Source organism: Vespa velutina, chromosome 6, assembly GCF_912470025.1.
Source record: "Vespa velutina chromosome 6, iVesVel2.1, whole genome shotgun sequence".
In the NCBI taxonomy this organism is placed as follows: domain Eukaryota; kingdom Metazoa; phylum Arthropoda; class Insecta; order Hymenoptera; family Vespidae; genus Vespa; species Vespa velutina.
Window position 1 is genome coordinate 2,659,799 of NC_062193.1, and position 18,906 is coordinate 2,678,704.

Genomic DNA, 18,906 nt, shown 5'->3' on the forward strand with positions numbered 1-18,906 from the left:
TAAACGTTCACTGGTCTATCATGTTTGAAATAGATATTGATAAATAAATAGAAAGATATTCTATGTATTCGTCAATTTTATAAAATAACAATTAAAAATGAAGTATTGTATATTTCGTAATATGTATTTCAATATCAGTCATCAAATTGAAAAACATTCGAGCAATCTCACTGTTAAACCAGCTTAACCTAGGTATTCCATTTGATTTTATATTTCATTTCATTTCATTTCGATTGAGTCATTACAACCGAGAGGATCTTCAATTTTGCAAAAGGAATATCGTGAAACGAGGTTGGTCGGATATAGATCGAGAGTCTATTGTGTTCGAAATTTCTGTTAACCACTATCCCGAGCACCGATCAGATAAGACAATTTCGAAGGGGACGAGATTCTTTTTTGTATTGTTTCGAAAAGTATGAAAAATAACGATGGCAATTTTGTCTTCCTTCCATCCTAACTTCTTTCATTCTTTCTTTTTACTGAAGCATTTCTTTTTTGTTTGTTTTTTTTTTTATAGAACGTCGATCACAAGATGAAGTTTCGTTCAAAGAAGGGCCAGCTGCCATTCGTCGAGTTGAACGGCGAAGAGATCGCCGATAGTACAATCATCCTTCGCGAACTTAGCTCTAAGTTTGACAAGGATTTAGACGCTGCATTGACGTCTGAACAACGAAGCGTATCACACGCGATGATATCGATGATCGAGAATCATTTGGTCTGGGCAGTCGCGTGCTGGCGTACCAAGAACATGGATCAAGTTTTGAAGGGCTACAAGGTCAATCTTCAACATGCCCTTGGGACACGCATTCCAACTGGAATTCTTAATTTCTTCTTTAAGTTTACATTTGGGCGCAAGGTAAGATTCACTTTTCGTCATTTAGAGAGTTAGGTGTGTACATATATGATATTAGCATGACAATGTGTTAAAAGTTAGACACGTTTTTTTTTTAGATAATAGAAATAATGTGAGAGAGAGAGAGAGAGAGAGAGAGAGAGAGAGAGAGAGAGAGAGAGAGAGAGAGAGGGAGAGAGAGAGAGAGAGATAAAGATAAAGATTTTTAAATAAGAGATAAAGATTTTTATTTCTAGGTTCACAAAAGAACAAAAAAAAGTTCGTGAAAGATTAGATTAGATTTTCTTTTATTGTTAAAACTTCTTTGGAAGTTCACGATTATTTTTGTTTCTTTCTTTTTTAATATCGATTTTCGAATCCCTTCGTTCTGTCCGCAAGTTTGCAAAGGGAATGCTCTTCGAAAGAGAGTGTTTTGTTACTTGTTGGATTTGCACGGACGCGGACGCGGACGAAGGGAGGGAGAGGAGGTATTGCTAAAGAGAAGTCAAGGGAAGAAGGACAATTCAATGGAATTCAATGTAGAGAACAAAGAATCGCGACCGTCTGTAGTGAAATGTAGTGGGATTTATTACAGGGTGCGAGGAAAGTGAAGGCTCAGGGTATGGGCGTGCACACACCGGAGGAAGTCTCCCAATTTGGTTGCGCAGATCTGAAGGTCCTTTCCGACATGTTGGCCGACAAACCGTTCTTCTTCGGTGACGAGCCGACTACGGTAAGTGATAAAAAGAGAAAGAAATTCCAAGGCAAGTTTTTCCCATCTCGTTCGATTTTTATCAAATTCAAGATCGACGAGTCGATACGTTTCGATCGTTATGCCTTTTTTAGAAATATTATTTTCTTAAAATTAATATATATTCGAAGTTTATTATTTAATGACTTTGTTCGAAATAGATCAATAACCATATATTTTATAGTAATGATAGTTATTTTATTACTATTTATAATTATTATTATTATTATTATTATTATTATTATTATTATTATTATTAATAGTAGTAGTAGTAGTAGTCGTAGTAGTAGTAGTACTAGTAATAGTAATAATAATAGTAATATTAGCAATAGTAATAGTAGTAATGGTTTTTATTTGATTATATACAATTGTTTCATTTTGTTCTCTTTTCTGACTCAGTTGGACGTTGTTGCATTCGCTCACCTCGCTCAAATTCTTTACATCGACAAAGAGACGCCATACAACCTGAGAGACTACATGCAAGAGAATTGCCCGAATCTGGTTGGTCATTGCTCGCGTATGAAGGAACGATGCTTCCCCGATTGGGACGAGATCTGCTCCACCTTGGACATAAATACGCACTTGCCGAAGCCAGAGAAGCAGGAGGAGGGTAAAGAGGGTAAGGAAGAGGCAAAGGAATCGAAAGAATCGAAGGAGGAGAAGGAAGGCGACAAGGAGAAGGCGGATAAGGAGGAGAAAGAGATGGAGAAGGACAAGGAGGTCGATGAGAACAAAGAAAAGGAGAAGGATGGGAAATAAGCTGGTGGTGGTTGCGTGGCAGAAAGTAAAATCGTTCGTTGAAAGGATTTAACAGAGGAATAATTAAGGGTGTGTTGTTCGCGAGTGGGAGAAAGAGAGACGGAGCGAGTGAAGGAGAGGAAGATTGAGAGGGAGAGAGGGAGAGAGTCTTTTGTATGCATGTTTGTATGCATGTGTCTCTTTTTTCTTGTTTGCTGTGAGCCTCTGTGTGTATGTGCGTATATGTGTACGTCTGTGTGCGTATGTATGAAATGATAGGAATGCGTAAGTATGTCTCGAAGGAACGGACGATGACGATGATGATGATGGCGACGACGGCGACGACACGACGACGAAGACAACGACAATGATAATGACGGCGATGATGATGATGATGATGATTATAATTGTAACGGAGATTGCTAAGAGAGAGCTAAGAGGTTAGGAGAAGTAGGATGAAAGAAGGAGAGGAAAGTTTGAGCGTGAGAGAGTGGGAGGGAGGGAGAAAGAAAGAAAGAGAGAGATAGGATGAGAACAGGACGTGAAGGAGGAAGAGAGAGAGAAAGAGAGAGAAAAGAAAAGAAGTGTTGACGATCAGCAGTGCTCTCTACTTATGCGTATATAGATTATTATTAATAGAATCATGTATAATGTTAATACTTCGTTTATTATTGCGCGCGTTCGATCGCATCAACGTTGTACGCCATTTCTCATCGACACCCTTTAAGGACACGCGTGGATTCGAGCGACGCAACTCATCCGAGCCCTTTTTCCCACCCTCTACGTGTGCTCGTGCGTATAAATGTGTTTGAGATAGTGAGAAAGAGAAAAAAAAAGAAAGGAAGAAAGAAAAAAAGAAAAATTGAGAGAAAGTGAAAATGAATGAACGAAAATGAATGATGACGAATGATTGAGAGTGAGTAAGCGAGCGAATGAGCGAGAAAAAGAATGATAACCAGAGCGCTATTATCGTGAGTCAAAGTAGAATCCAAGTAGGTCTTTTGCAATATATCGAAATGCAATAGCCTAACGCAGGTGTCGTCTCTTTTTATCAGTGGCCAAATGCAATCTACGCTAGGGAAGAATATGTGAAATCGCATGAATTATTCACGAAGATGTTTTTAACAAAAATTAGTATGAGTGTATGAGAGAGAAAGAAAGAAAGGGAGAGAGAGAGAGAGAGAGAGAGAGAGAGAGAGAGAGAGAGAGAGAGAGAGACAATGTAATATCGAGAGGTCCAAGCGTCTCCTAGCGCCGTGTCGTCGTCGGGACGCTTCCTGCGTCGACCTTTTGACCCTTGCTGTGCAAAGTTACCTTGCGTTTCGTGCAACGTAACGTATACTTCTACTTCTACTTCTTCTAGTTTCTCCCTTTAGTTGATTGTCTGTCTCTATTTAGGCGCGAGAAAAACTCTTTCATCGCGACGTTTCTTTTTCTTTTCTTCTTTTTCCTTCTCCTCTTCCATCTCCCGTTTCCTTTCAAATTTCGCCGTTCGATATAGAATCTACGAACAATCTCCCGCAAAGATCTATTTAATCGAATTTTTACTGCTGTCTCGAAAGAACAAAAATAAAAAAAGAAAAAATAAAAAAAACAATAAAAAGAAAAAAGAAAAGAGCAGCCTAAATGCTAAAACAAAGTCGTTCGCTCGTCGAGAAATCTCGGATTGAGTGAAAAAAGAAGAGAACAAAAGAAAAAAGGAATTTGATTAATTAATTAATTGAAGATAAGGAGATATATATTATAAAAAATTTAAAAAACACAAAAATTAAAGAACATCTCTCAAAGCGCACGACTTTCGTTCCGGAGAGAAAGATAAATTTCTAATGCTCGAGTGTGTAAAGGAAAGAATGTGAAAAGAGGAAAGAAAGAGAGAGAGAGAGAGAGAGAGAGAGTGAGAGAGAGAGAGAGAGAGAGAGAGAGAGAGAGTGAGAGAGGAGGAGAGAGAAAGAGAGGAAGGAAGAATGATTATGAATGACTCCGTTCATTCATCCAATTGATTGATCGATCGATCGATCAGTCGATTCGATCTATGAAATCGAAGTTTTAGCAATAGAAAAAAAAGAGCGTCGAGAGAAGAAAAACTCTCTCGAACGAAAATCATAAATTTAATCGAGCAGTTTAGCACGAAAGACATCTTTTCTACAATCTTAGTAGATTTTCTATTATTATCCTATTTTTTTTTTTTTTATTTTTTTAATAATTTTTATATTTACTTTCTTTCTTTCTTTTATCCCCTCTCTTTCTCTTTCACTCTCTCTTTCTGTCCCCTCTTCTCTTTCTCTCTCTCTCATTTTCTCACTTTGCACCATCACTGTCATTACTTTTTTTAATGATTTTATTTTCTCTTTTTTATTGTTCACTTTTCGTTCATTAAATTTCTTTTTTTTCTCTCTTCTCGTCGTTTTCTCTCATGGCGAATCATCGTCGAGGCGCCCCGAGATCGTTCACTCTTCTTCCTCCACCTTTTTGATTTTCCTATCCCTCTTGTTCACTTGCTTACTCCCTTCCCTTATTCCATCACCCTTATTCCTTTTTTTATTATGTCTACCCATTTCCTTACATACGTGTTTTATAAATATTATATATGTATCTATGTATATCTCTCTCTCTCTTTCTCTTTCTCTCACGATAAATAGTTCGCTTTTAATGATCTTTTTATCGCTCTTATTCTTTTTTTTTCTTTTTTTTTTCTTCTTTTTTTTTATATATTTTTCTTTTATCGATGCGTCTCTCTCTCTCTTCCCTTATTATATTTGTTCGTTAATTATTTTCCTTTTTTTTTATTAGTTTTCTTTTTTTTTTTTTATTATTTTTCTTTTTTCTTAACTTCTGTTTTCTTCTCTTCCCGCAAAGCGAAGACTATACTTCTCTTTACGCGACATCGACGGCACACTTTCTCACTATTGCTTAATTCTTTTTTGTACATTGTATAGATCGTTTTTAATGAGAGAGCGCGGTACGCTAGATCCGATTAATGGCAACGGAAGGATGCGTAAATGCGCGAATCGTAAAAAAGAAAAATATATATATATATATACACACAAAATGAATACGTGTGCTTCGCGCCCTTTGTATTTTGTCTTCTCTTTTCTTTTTTTTCTTTTAATAATATTATTATTATTATTATTATTATTATTATTATTATTATTATTATTATTATTTTTTATTTTAATAATGAACGACCACGACCACAAGCGACGAATTTTACAGTCGCTTGTTGTTTCTCCATATTTTTTATCTTTTTGTTCGTTTCCTTTCGTCACATTTAATTTTCTCGTCCAAATCAGTTGTCGTTTCTCATTTTTGTTTTATTTTTATTTTTTTTTTTTTGTTTCCGTTTCTCAAAGCTCTGTGCTGTCCCTTCCCTTATCCCCATCCCTTACCCTCCACCACATCCTATTCCTCTTCCTCCTTGTAGTTTTTTACGATAGAGACGACGATGATGATTTATCTCGAACGTCATTAAGGGTAATTTAACCTTGCGTAATACAAAGTGTCTTTCACGCATCGAAACTGACATTTGATGTATTAAATGTTATCGAACGGGAATTGAAGTTTTTTCTATAGGCGCTGCACAAGCAGCAGCCGCAAATATTCCACAAAGACACGAGATGATACATTTATATTTAAGTAGCTTTACTATTATTAATGACGATTATGATTATTACACATGAGGGGAAAAAAAAGAAAAAAAAGTGATGAGATAAAAAAAAAAAAAAGAAAGGAAAACAAAATATAAATTAGTGTGTGGAGCTGTTTATACTTAGGACGATGCATACGTTTACAACCGTGGTTACGATTATTATGAATTATTATTATGACTATGAATAAATAATATAAAATTAGTGACAAAACACATGGACAAGACCATCAAGTTGCAGCACAGTAGGTAGGCACACCCCAGTACAGTAAGATTATTGTAAGAGGAATATTATTAATAATAATTATAATATGACTGCTCGTTTTATGCTCGGCGCTATACATTTCATTGTCATTATTATATCACCATTTATTAACGATATACATACGAACAAATAAAATGTGTTTATAAATATAACGTGATCTTTAAGAAGTTCGTCTGGACTTTATTGTTCCAAGATGATTATTTTCTCAACCGTCCATTTTGATTTGTTTTATTTTCGATGATTATGGGAGGAGTCATAAAAATGGATAAATGATTTAAAGTAAGAAAACAACAGATATGATTTTTTCGTTGGATCTAACAACGATTTATTATCGTACAATTTTATAGATTCTCTTTAGCAACAACGATCTTTTCAATATTTTTCTTCTTTCTTTTCTTTTTTTTTTCTACATTTTGTTACGTCACAATATCGGCCAGAAATCTTGTCTTATTGTTAAATCTATATTATAGACTATCTAAGAATTAAGACTATCGAACAAATTTTCTGTATGTTATTTCTTTTTTTTTTTTTTTGTTCTTTTTTATATATATATTATTTTTTATCCTCTTTTAACAATAATATTTTCTATCGGCCACTAAGATATGTTTCGTATTGCTAGATTTTAATTAATATAGATACAATGATTGATAGATAGAACGCGGTAAAGATTCTACTGCATTTTTCTAAAATTAATTTCAATTATATTCGAAAGATCACGCGATACGATAATAGTACATAAGTACTACATACGTGCAGGTAAAAAACTATTAACGCATTTTATTTATAACGCATATACATTGAATATCTCTAGTATTAATTCTCTTTTCTTTTCATCTATATCACGTTTACAACGAGCATTTTAGATCTTCATTTAACATTGTTGCGTATTGTTGAATCCCGACAAAATGGCACGAATTTGCCAAGCGTATATTTTTTACGTTATATATCTTTCTTTTTTTTTTTTAATTCTTTCTTTTTATTTTTCTTTTTTTTCTCTATAGTAAATATATTCGGTCCCAAATCGAGGCCATTGCATTCGAGGTAGCGCGATTACATTATAAAGTTTTTAGATAATCACGTTCGACATCGTTTTATGCAATACGTATTTTTACGTTAATTATTATTATTGTAATTTTCTTTTAGCGCAAGGCGAATATTAATGAGATTACTGATCGACGTTAGAACACTTAATTGACAATTATTTTCTTTTTTATAACGATCGAAACGTCGTATCTGCTATGCACCGATTTCTATTATTGAATTTTTCCAATTAAATGAATTAAACTTTTTTTCGTTCTCATTATTGGCAGAAGGATATTTCTTTTTTCCTCTTTTCTTTTTAGAAAAATTATAACGCCTATAGAAATCGGCGTTCTTCTTTAATCGACCGCTATTGCTACAATTTTTAATTATATTGCTTCGATTTGGCTATTGCATTTCTCACGTGTAATGATTATCTACTTTTTTTTCTGTTATTTTTTCTGTTTTTTTTTTCTGTTTTTTCTTTTTTCTTTTTTCTCATTACCATGAAAAGATATTTCTAATAAATCACGAGACTCAAAGCGATCAAAACTGAGCAACGCAATGCTCGATAATTGCATCGTTTTATTTGTTTATTTTTTTTTTCTTTTTTCTTTTTCCTTTTTTTTTTTTTTAATTGCAAAGCTACTTGCAATAGTTATTCATTATAATTCTTTTACATTAGCTTCTAATATCGTCGATTAATATAGCTTTCTCTTTTATATAATTAATTAATTATTTATTTATTCTTTTTTAATTTAACCATTAAATTTTAGATTTAACCATCGAAACGAGTAAATAACAATGATCGCGGATGGATTTATGTGCCAAAGATAGTAAACTTCGAAAAGTTGTCCAGCGGTACCGTAAACTCGAAGTCACGTTAATTAATTTATTGATTAAACGTCATCATCGACCATTTTTTTAAATTTGTACCTTAGAAAGAGGGCGAAATAGTGATTAGACGGAATGTGCGGAAGATTAGAAGTTATTCTGTAATACTAATTCATATTTATCCACGATCTTGAATACATACATATATATTTATATGTATATCACCGTTGTCTTCATCATTAATATCCGGACCAGCCGGCTAGCAAAAATCCATAAATAATTTGTTTCTTTTATTCCAACGTTTAAAATAATAGAACGTTCAACGTCCTCGTTTCTTTCTCTTTTTTCTCTTTTTCTCTATCACTTTCTCTTTCTCTCTCTTTCTCATTTTGTCAATACGAGAGAAAAAGAGAAAACAAAGAACTCATCCTTGAGAAAATTACAAAGAATTTATCGTGAAAACGATAATGAGAGATTTGTTTTGAAAGAAAAAGGATCTTTCTCGAAATAAACACACGACACGCGCGCACGCACACACATACACACACACACACACACACACGTGCTCGTATACACAAGTACATACATTCATAAATATATAGAACGGTATATTCATTCCTATATATTCATCAGGTAACTAAAGACATAACAACAATATATAGATCATTCTTTCCATTGTGTACTCACTTTTCAAGGTAACAAGTCCTGAAAGGACAATAATGAGAAATTCTCGGAATCGAATTGAGTTAGAGAGAACACGTATTGTTATTCCTGTCGTATTATCGATAAGAACGATGTACTAGGAAGGTCGTTTAAAAGGCTGTGCTGGCTGTCGCCGTAGTCGTCGATTGCACGCCGGACTCAGAGTTAGGACGCCCGGCGTGTGGCTACAGCTACGTGGATGCTGCCAAACTGATGGACGTCGATTCGGTTACGGCCGAACGTGGCTTTGCGTCTAACGAATTGTAAAGAGGATATTCACAGCAGAGAACAAACTTCAGAAAACGTGGTACTTCGACGTAGATCGAAGGTGGAATTGGTATCAATGGTGACGTTGATTGTTTGTAGTAACGATACTCAGCATTACTGAAAGGAAAATCGGTAGACATTAAGGGCTTACTCGTACTTGTAAATTAATTAAAAAAAAAAATCAATCCTTTGATCTCATAATACGCCGTCTCAAGAATATTTAGTTATGATAGTTTCGAATTAATCTGATTAAATTCATTAATAATATACGATGGGAAGCTATATGTCCTTCATATCTACCCGCACAGTCTGTTGTTTCCGAATAATTTCTTGTCCTTTACGAAGATTCAATGAATGTATTTTGTTTTAGTGCATATATTAGATCTATGACGCACTTTTCTAATAGGTTTAAATGGCTCCGAGATCTAAATATACAAAATTTAAGATATTCGATTAATATAATTGTGAAAGTCGTGCGATGCTATCTGCTTTTGAAGTATTACGTTCGTGTCATTTAATCTCATGTATTTGTAATTAAGTATCAATCGTAAAAGGGATTCGCGAGAATTTTTTGATTCACAACAGTTTTTTGATTCGCAAAAAAAAACAAAAAGGAGCTGCAAATTATCGTATCGTAAGATAATAATGGATATAAGACTACAGGATGTTGAATTTCCTTTACCGTTTTTATTTCTGCGATTTTTGATCTTTTGAAATATTAAGAATAGGAGAAAAACGTTAAATTTTAAGCTGCAATTACGCGGTGGCCTAGAATTAAAAATTGTGATGTTGTGTAAGATTCTATTGAAGTGTGTTGTAGACCAAACTTGCATAATTATGCACAAAGGAAAGATGTTACCCGGATAGAGACGCTTAACTGATAAGCACATGAAAGAGAGCACCCTGGAGAGAAAAATGCTTCGTTAACAGTACGAATTGGAGGCGGATGATACAGCAAATGAATGATGAAGGAGGATGATGGAGGAGGATAATGCAACAAAAGATTTAGTATATGGGCTCGAAGCAGATGACTCCATGTTCCTTTTAATTAATACTAGCACTAATTAACTAGTAGTAATTAAAATTAGTACTATTATATAAACTTTTATATATATATATATATATATATATATATATATATATATATATCATATAAAATATCCTATTTACACAATATATTTATGTTATTCGATTACATATTTCAATATTACTTTATAGACATTAATATACATAGAATGTATGTCGACATTAGAATGAAAAATCTTTGAAGTATTTTTCAAGTTTTAATATTAATTTCAAGTTTCAAATTAATTTTATATCAAGACTTTTATTAATATTTATATTATAGACTTTTAATTCTTTATAATAATTAAAATATGTTTTTAATATCAAATAGTACTAGCCAGATGTTCTATTAGCTAAATCTTTTTTCTTTTTTTAATTTATGAAAAGACAATCCCTCTTCGTTCAATAACCGATAGCTCTGAAGAAGTTAGAAGTACCTTATCGGGCATATAAAAGTGTAAAACGATATTATAAAAATAGAGACACTTACTCTCGGTATCTCTCGTCCGACGCCTTTTCCAGTAAAGGCATACCCGATAAGAAGAGGATGATGATCGTTGTAAAGATCGGAGAGGCGATAACAACCCATTCGGCTCCTTCGATCACGTTCAAGGATATTACAAAGATACCCCACCATACTACGATCTCTCCGAAATAATTAGGATGCCTAGATAGTCTCCATAGTCCTGTAATTATTACGATCGTTATATAAAACTCGATTATTTTGCACTTGATTATTTGATTATTAAATTAAATCAACATGATTTGAAACCATCGAACTTTACTTACCGTCGTTACACCATTTCCCATTGTTAACGGGATCCTGTTTAAAAGCGAACTTTTGTAAATCAGCATAGGTCTCTGCCGCGAATCCAATGAGGAAGAGTCCAGTACCAGCACTGTCGAAATTGGTCATCGTTTTTGGCGCTGGTGGGATTTTATGACGAGGCGAATTTATGATAATTACCGGTAGACTCACAACATAAACCCATACAGCCTAGAAAGGAAAGAAAGAAAAAAAAAGAAAACGAGAGAGATTGATAGCTATCGATAGTAAAGAGAGAGATGGAGATTATCGATAGTAAAGAAAAGTAAGGGATTCTGTCCACTTGGCAAATGATCCTAATATCAATAAAAAGTATATATATATATATAGTAATATAAGACGTCATGAATAAAATCTTGGCTTTCAATATTGGCAATAACCATTCCCTGTTTCGATAAAACATAGGTATACATTTTTATATCTATATTCGAGAAATTCATAAATTATTAGCTATACGACATATTGATTATTATTATTATTACTATTATTATTTTAATAAAACGTATACTTTATAAAAAATTCACCTGGAAGGTCCAAAAAACTGCGAAACGAATAACATTGCTTCGACGATCTTCGAATCTTTTATCTCGTCCGATCTTGATGATACGATAAAGAAGGTATCCTGATAGTCGTACACCCCATAAACATACAAATACGGTAACCATAAGCTGTCGATTGTCGTAGGTCTGTGATAGAGAAAAAATATAACATTACTTGTTAATAAATAATTTGATTATCGTGAAATTTTTCGTGATACATATATACGTAAAATGAAATTGGCCTGAATCGTATTTATTTTTTAATTGTTTATCTTATTATAATAATATATTATAATATTATTATTCTAATCTAATATATTTTTATATAATAATATAATATATGTTTTTTTTTTTTTTTTAATATAAGAAAAATATATACAAATATATATTTGAAATTGAAAATTTTTCAGATTTTTCAGTTAGGTCTTTTTTTCCCCATAATAATTAACACAATTATGTATTGCATGCATGCATGGATCATCCCACGAGCATTAACACGTATAAATTACACATCCTCTCTTACTTGAACGAGCAAAGGAGAAGAGTGTCGGTTATAATTAGCGCCTGACATTTTCTAGTATACCTTGCCCATTTGGCCGAGAAAGAAAGTGAGAAGGGCAAGAATGATGAAGTTGGTGCCGCCGGCAAAATCCGTCAATTTGTCCAGCTGAAACGTCGCGGCAATCGTGAAGAATATCAATTGCATTCCGACCGTAACGATCGCGCTCACGGCCAGATGATCCTCGTCTAAAATATCCACCGCCATTTTTCCCTTTCCTCCTGCTTCTCCGTCTTCTCCTCGTCTGCCTCCCTCCCTTCTTCACCCCCTTATCGCTATCTTTGTCTCTTTAACACGAATTACCTACGAATATGTGAAACATTTTATTAATATTATTATTAATATAATTTTCCTTTCTTTTCTTTTTTATTATTTAATCAGAATGTAATGAAATCATCGACTATTTTAATTATTTTTAATAATTTTTTTTTCTTTCATTTTTATGATAATACAGTATTCGTTGACAAGTGATACTACTACAATTATTTACATTCTTGAATAATCATATCGGCGCGAAATTTAGAATAATGCATTGGTTTTATTTTTCTTTTTTCTTTTTTTTTTTTTTTTTTTTTTTTACTTTCTTTTTTATGCTTGAACATATTTTACTAAATGGCCGAATTACGGATCACTACTTCCGTGCGCGCGTAGATATGTATGTACTGTCTGCACACGTCGCATTGCAGGAACCTAAATCGTGAGGAACGAATGAGAATAATATTGAGAGATCGTTGAAACGAGGGAAAATAGTTTTCTTTTTTCCTTTTTTTTTTTTTTTTTTTTTTTTTATGTTGAGTATCGGACAAGTTGATGAGAAAGAAAGAGAGGGAAAGAGAGAAAGTCGAGTTGCAGTTGAAAGCAAATGACTTAATGAAAAATTGCATTTTTTTCTTTCTTATTCTTTTTCTTTTTGTTTTCTCTTCTTAAAAATAATTGTTCTCTCGAAAGTGTCTTGTGCGACATAAAAAAAAATTTTATTGGAAAAAGAAAGAACGAAGGAGAATATAAACCATGAAAGAAAAAAAAAAAAAAGACCAGAAAAAAAGAAAAAAAAAAAAACAGAAAAGACAAAACAGAGAAACGTCGTAGACAAGAAGACTCTGAGATGAATGAGATAACAATGAAAGTAATTAGAATGACGATAGATTTTACCTCGCGCGAGGTGTGCCTCATCACAACGGATTTCCCTTTGGACGCAACACCCGCGTCGGAGGAAGAGGCAGGAACGACTAACGTCGGTGAAAATTCAATGTCGAGTAGTCTAAAACGAGAGATATACCACGATCACGTGTTACATTTTCGAACTGAGAGCACATTGACGGCGGGCTACACAATATTCTCTTTATCTCTCTCTTTCTCACTCCTCTTTTCTTACATCATTTTCTTCCTTTTTTCCACCCACTCTTTCTCTCTTCTCTATCTCCCTCTCTCTCTCTTTCTATCTCTCTATCTCCCTCCCATCCTTTCTTCCTTCATCATCGTTCTTTCCCTTTCTTTCTCTCTTTTTCACTTATATGAGTCGACAAGAGCGTGCGCGACCGAGCCCTACGTTTCTCCTACGCCATCCCTATTTTCTATCCTTTTTTCTTCTTCCTCTATCTATCTATCTCTCTTTCTCTTTCTCTTTTGCGCAATCGTCGCACAGTAATCTGCGCTTATTGGACTAACGAATCGATATAATGCGCACGAGTACACCAAAATGGAACGAACAATGAGTCTGAAAGATTATGGTAGAAATCTTAGGACGAGGTATCTCTTTCTTTCTGTGAGATGGTGCAATTGATTTTCTTTTTTTTTCGCTTTTTAATTTATACGAGAATATCATTTTAATTCATAGAGAAAATTTGTACATTTTTATCGGACATATTAATATTAGGGATCATCTAATCGAAACAGTTTGGAAATTTTTTTTTGGAATAAAAGGGACGTGAAATTCGAGACAGTGTTCCCATCGAAATTATAGTACGACATAAGTTAAGAATAAATTATGTTTATTCCGATAATATAGATTGTACATTTAATTAATGTTTCCGAGTAAGAATTAAATATCTTAAGTATAAATTGCAACAAGAGTCAAGAAGGAACGTAATGTTATATTAACGTTCCTTTGAACATTGAACTTAACTTATTATCTCATGTTTAATGTTTCAAATATGGAATCATTGATTTACTTATAGGAGATGTAAAAATTGTATAATAAACACTCGTGTAGTATGGATTCGACGAACAAGATGTATCAGATCAAAAATGATACCTCGCGTAGTTCAGACAAAAGCAAATATCTCTGTATGCAAAAATTAATTCTAACAGTTCTTTCTAATCTTACACATGTACTTAAAACTTTTCCCGCCTCATAAGTTTCATTTATAACGTAATGTGATTTAACACGATCGCTTTCCTTAAGATCTGGTATATTTTCCCCAAATGTGAAGCATGAATACAGATGCGATGAACAAGAGGGACATGACGAGTACTGGCACTGGACCTCTAAACAAACAAACATATATATTATTCATTTTATAAGCTTTAGTAATTATCAATAAAAGATATTTATTCCAAACATACGAGCAATAATCATAAAGAAGAAAAGCATACCGTATATTTATTTCTTTGAAAAATATACTTATATTTTATAACCAATCTGTAAAGTACAATAAGAATAACACTAAAGTAACTTACACTTTGATGCCAGGCGAATCATCTGTATAAAATCTCCACATACCACCAGAACTTGTACCAGTGTTTCTATTTCTAGATGAAGTAGCAGTGGCAGTTTTGCGTTGTCTGACAGTACCACTGCCACCTGCTCTAGGTGCTATAGCTTTACTGGGTGAACGACCCGCGGATCCAACCGATGTGGCACTAGGTGCGGCAGGCTTGAAATAAACAAAAATTTATCTATTAAAATCCTTTTCTTTTAAATCGATAAATATAAGAAAGAAATGTTCGAATTGTATCACTCACCATTGTTATTTATGATAATTAAAGCTCTTTTCACCGAAAAGGTATTTATCACAGTATTAATTCTGTAATTAGCAAAACTCCAATTCTTTTTCGTCAAATATTTTAACGCATAAAAACCTTATAGGACGGATATATAACAAAAGAACTAGAAGTTTCGTAGCTCACTAAATGACTCCGTTTGGATCACTTTAAGACTACGTTTTGAACACTAGCTTCCGTCTGAAGTACACCGATTAACGACGTGTCATATGTATACGATACACGTGGTGCGTCTTTGACACGTCATCGGAATCGGCTATATTCGTCTTCTTCGTTGGTTGCGATACTTAATGCGAATTTTCATGAAAGCGTTTAAAATTCGACGTTTAAGGACCCTGGTAATTGGGAATTCATTTTCTTAATGTTATCTGAAATTGGCGCGAAATTCAAAACTCTTCTCTATTCTTTCGTCTATTAGGAGAATCGTTAAAATTGTAAATTACGAATAAACTTAATATTCGGAAGAGGATGACGGGGAAAGTATCGAACGACGAAAATATTTTTAACAATTTCTTTGGTATTTTTTTTAATAACATCACGGTATTCATCTACAATTTGTGTGACAAAATAAAAAATATATAAATCAATACGAAATGTTGTATAATAGATTGAATCATAATGTAAATGTTTATAAATTCGTTATGCAGAACACGGTATTTGTACCTTAATTATGTATATCAGGAGTTATGATACATACTCGCAAATATACTAACTGTGCCAACCATTTTGAAAAACAATGTTTATTAAAAGCTGGCTTTTTAAATCGTCGTATTGCCCCAGCATAAACTTCAGGTCAAATATTTTGGTTCTTTGGAAAAGTATTTCTACTTTTAAGAAGCAAATATATCGTGATGTATAAAAAATATATATACGAATATCAGTATATGTTCGTACTTAAAGTATAGCAATTTCATATTTAAAAATAAATAGGTGTGAATGATAATTGTATTAATTACTGTATATATAGATATAGAAAACTTATTGTAAGCAATATATATACGTTAGTATCTACAACACAGAATTGCTTTCATCAAGATCTAAAAAAAAGGTCTTTATGTGTATGATGTATGTATGATGTATGTATGTATGTATGTATGTATGTATGTATGTATGTATGTATGTATGTATGTATATATGTATGTATATGTATGCCAACCTAAAGAATAACATTTCTCATAACATTATATGCGAACTAATCTTAATATTTTGTTACAAATCAATTTTACTTTGTCACCAAAATAGTGGACCTAATTTTTAGCATTATGGGCTTTCTATTACATAATATTTTCCCACATACATTGTATCATATACAATAATTAATGTATTTTATGTTTGTGACTGAACTTTTATAGTTCTGATGTTCATAGACTAGTCTTCACAGTTATGGCTTAAAGTTTATATTTATGATGTAATGAGAAGCAGCGCATTTACAGTGCCTTTACTATTATAATTGGAAATAGAAAAGGAAGTCACGCGTTGGTGCAGGAACTTTTGTTCTTTTTTTTTTTCACTTATAATATGCAATGTATCTGAAGTTAGTAGTAAAGTAAAAAAACATTATTTTTATGCTCGTATAAAAGTATTAAAAACTTTAAAATTTTAATTGGGAATAAAAATGAATTATTGATTTTTTTATGAAGCATTCTTGTGTTAATGTAGTTATACTACAAAAAAAAAAACATAGTTATCTTAATTTATGAAATGCTTAGAAATTCCGCTATTACATGCACCCTAATATTTCTTGTCTAATAAATCTCATATATTACTTAATCACATTCTTGTAAAATTTTAAGTCATAATAAAATTGTATTATAAGTATTTTCATCATATTTCTTGTAAACGATCTTTGAAATCGTCTCTCATAGTATGATAGGGATACTATAATTTTTATGTAGAAATTTCAAAATTGTTTAAAAAATGCATTAAGTTCGTATTCTATTGAAACGCTTTGGCCTTTGTTTGTTCTGTTTCAGGCATATTTTTAATCGTGGATCATTGTATAAGATAATATTCAAAACTTATGTTCATAATTGTCTTACTTATAAAATTAAGTAGAATAAGATTAATATCTCTTGATATAATAACTTTTGTTGTATATTACTTAATTATAGTAATAAGAAATTTTTAATACGTTGAAAATTTGGCACCTTTTTAGGTTATGAAAATTCTTTAAAATTCTTTGTAAATTCTTTTTTGTTTCATTATACTCATAGTATAATTCTAACGTTTTTTTAACGTATCAAATTCATACTGTTAATAACATTAATGGTGCACATCAGATAGTGTACATATAATTCATACTTTTCATCAATAACAATAAATTATAACAGGATGTTTATATAATCGCATTGATCTAATGGCTCAATATTATATCCACAGTGCAGTCAAATTTAATTAATTTTATGCCTGATACTGAGACTTATTAACCATTAAAGTATTCATGATTATATAATATAACTAAATTATTGTTACCAAAAATAAAGTCTTTAGAAAACGGAAAACATCACATTGCACCGTGTCACTCAGTGATTTTAGTACATCTCATATGATGATGTTTGATATTATAAAACAATTTTCACATTGTCAAAAATTGTTAAATTTGATCGTCAAAAGTTTTTTTTTTATCATACAGATAAAGTCAATTGATACATTATCTTGAAAACACTGACCTTGATGAGTTTTATGCCGTTGCTCATTATCTGACATTTATCTGACACGATGCTCAAATGAATCAGCTTTATCAAAATGAAATATGAAATAAATATTAGCTTTTATTTTTTGTTTGGTCCAACTTAAGTACTGGTTACACCTTTGCGGGCTACCAATAAATTTAATACTGGATGTTTCTTTATATAAGAAACAGCTTTTTTATGAGTAACCATCGTGAAATCATATCCATTGCACTGTAGAATTTTGTCATGCATTCTAAGACCGCTCTTAGCTGCTGGTGAACCTTCATGAACTTCAGTTACATATATACCCTGAAATAGTAACATTATTATAGAACTTAGATAACTATTATCTTTATAATTATTATTTAAAAAAATATTATTATAATACATTATCTGTATAGCCTTGTGGACTCTTTCGAAAATCTTGATCTATTCCTCCTCCAATTTTAAAGCCACACTTCATAACTTCTTCTCCATTCTCATTAACTTCAGTTTCTTTATGTAAAGTTATAGGTATCTGTAGAAAAATAAATGTATCTTTTACATTTTTTATAACCATATATAGAAATAATGTTATAATACTTTTCTGCATTTTCTCTTCAGATTATAAATAATTTCTTAGTAGATAAGATGTAAATAAAGGACATTATTCTAGAAGCCAAGTATTTGAATATGTAATGTAAATTTTTATACAACTAATTAATCAATCAAAGGTATACTTTAAATAAACAAAATTATAATTCTGATAGAACTCACACTTAGACATTCCATCGCAGTACCCGCTTGATGTTGAAAAGCCATTTTTGCGCACATAATGATGAATTTTGTTTTTACACTTGGTTCCGTTAAAAAAATTCGTCTAAATTTCGCGATGACACGAATCACACACGCCCTAAATACGTCAAAGTAATCAACGAGATGCAAACGAAAATAGAATTTAGATATTTTTGAACTTTTACCGCTTAAGTATCGACAACGCTACTTTATTTATTAGCTTTCATTCGTTTGTTTATCTAATTATGCATACAATGCATTCCCTGAGTAAGCTTAAGATATTAATTGAGCTGTGTTAGTCGACATACGGTCTTATTCAGCGTAGTTAAGAATATCGATGCACAATATTGCATTCTGTGTTGTCGTTTAGTAATCGCTTCTTTCGCTAGATGGCACCATAAAGAACGTTCAACCTT

At 32.3% G+C, this 18,906-nt stretch overlaps 4 protein-coding genes across 9 annotated transcripts in view; 1 reads left to right on the forward strand and 3 right to left on the reverse strand.

Moving 5' to 3' along the window:
• The window catches only part of LOC124949734 (failed axon connections), a 42,827-nt gene extending 36,449 nt beyond the window's left edge, over nucleotides 1–6,378 (forward strand). For 2 of the 3 annotated variants that reach the window (XM_047495369.1, XM_047495371.1), the window contains exons 2-4: nucleotides 518–856; nucleotides 1,413–1,565; nucleotides 1,983–6,378. In XM_047495369.1, the coding sequence (XP_047351325.1) occupies nucleotides 518–856; nucleotides 1,413–1,565; nucleotides 1,983–2,342 (852 nt within the window). In that variant the 3' untranslated portion in view covers nucleotides 2,343–6,378. The remainder of the gene's footprint in view (nucleotides 1–517; nucleotides 857–1,412; nucleotides 1,566–1,982) is intronic. The other variant, XM_047495370.1, reaches the window with a different exon arrangement.
• A 146-nt stretch (nucleotides 6,379–6,524) lies between these two features.
• On the reverse strand, nucleotides 6,525–13,871 carry LOC124949737. Of its 4 annotated transcripts, XM_047495375.1 has the most exons (7): nucleotides 13,417–13,871; nucleotides 13,194–13,302; nucleotides 12,066–12,344; nucleotides 11,468–11,629; nucleotides 10,907–11,114; nucleotides 10,608–10,803; nucleotides 6,525–9,169 (listed from the first exon to the last, which is right to left on the reverse strand). In XM_047495375.1, the coding sequence occupies exons 3-7, from the start codon at nucleotides 12,246–12,248 to the stop codon at nucleotides 8,977–8,979; spliced, it is 942 nt and encodes a 313-aa protein (XP_047351331.1). In that variant the 5' UTR covers nucleotides 12,249–12,344; nucleotides 13,194–13,302; nucleotides 13,417–13,871; the 3' UTR covers nucleotides 6,525–8,976. The 4 variants fall into 4 exon arrangements, with proteins under 4 accessions (XP_047351331.1, XP_047351329.1, XP_047351330.1 ...); XM_047495373.1 differs by having other exon boundaries at nucleotides 13,194–13,871; XM_047495374.1 differs by having other exon boundaries at nucleotides 12,532–13,871.
• A 144-nt stretch (nucleotides 13,872–14,015) lies between these two features.
• LOC124949741 (protein transport protein Sec61 subunit beta) lies at nucleotides 14,016–15,268 on the reverse strand. The gene is made up of 3 exons (XM_047495382.1): nucleotides 15,006–15,268; nucleotides 14,721–14,917; nucleotides 14,016–14,528 (listed from the first exon to the last, which is right to left on the reverse strand). Exons 1-3 carry the CDS (start codon nucleotides 15,006–15,008, stop codon nucleotides 14,441–14,443), a joined length of 288 nt encoding a protein of 95 aa, XP_047351338.1. The 5' UTR covers nucleotides 15,009–15,268; the 3' UTR covers nucleotides 14,016–14,440.
• Nucleotides 15,269–15,557: 289 nt separating this feature from the next.
• LOC124949740 (tax1-binding protein 3 homolog) lies at nucleotides 15,558–18,859 on the reverse strand. Its single transcript, XM_047495381.1, has 3 exons — nucleotides 18,473–18,859; nucleotides 18,105–18,233; nucleotides 15,558–18,025 (listed from the first exon to the last, which is right to left on the reverse strand). Exons 1-3 carry the CDS (start codon nucleotides 18,527–18,529, stop codon nucleotides 17,837–17,839), a joined length of 375 nt encoding a protein of 124 aa, XP_047351337.1. The 5' UTR covers nucleotides 18,530–18,859; the 3' UTR covers nucleotides 15,558–17,836.
• Nucleotides 18,860–18,906: the final 47 nt, after the last annotated feature.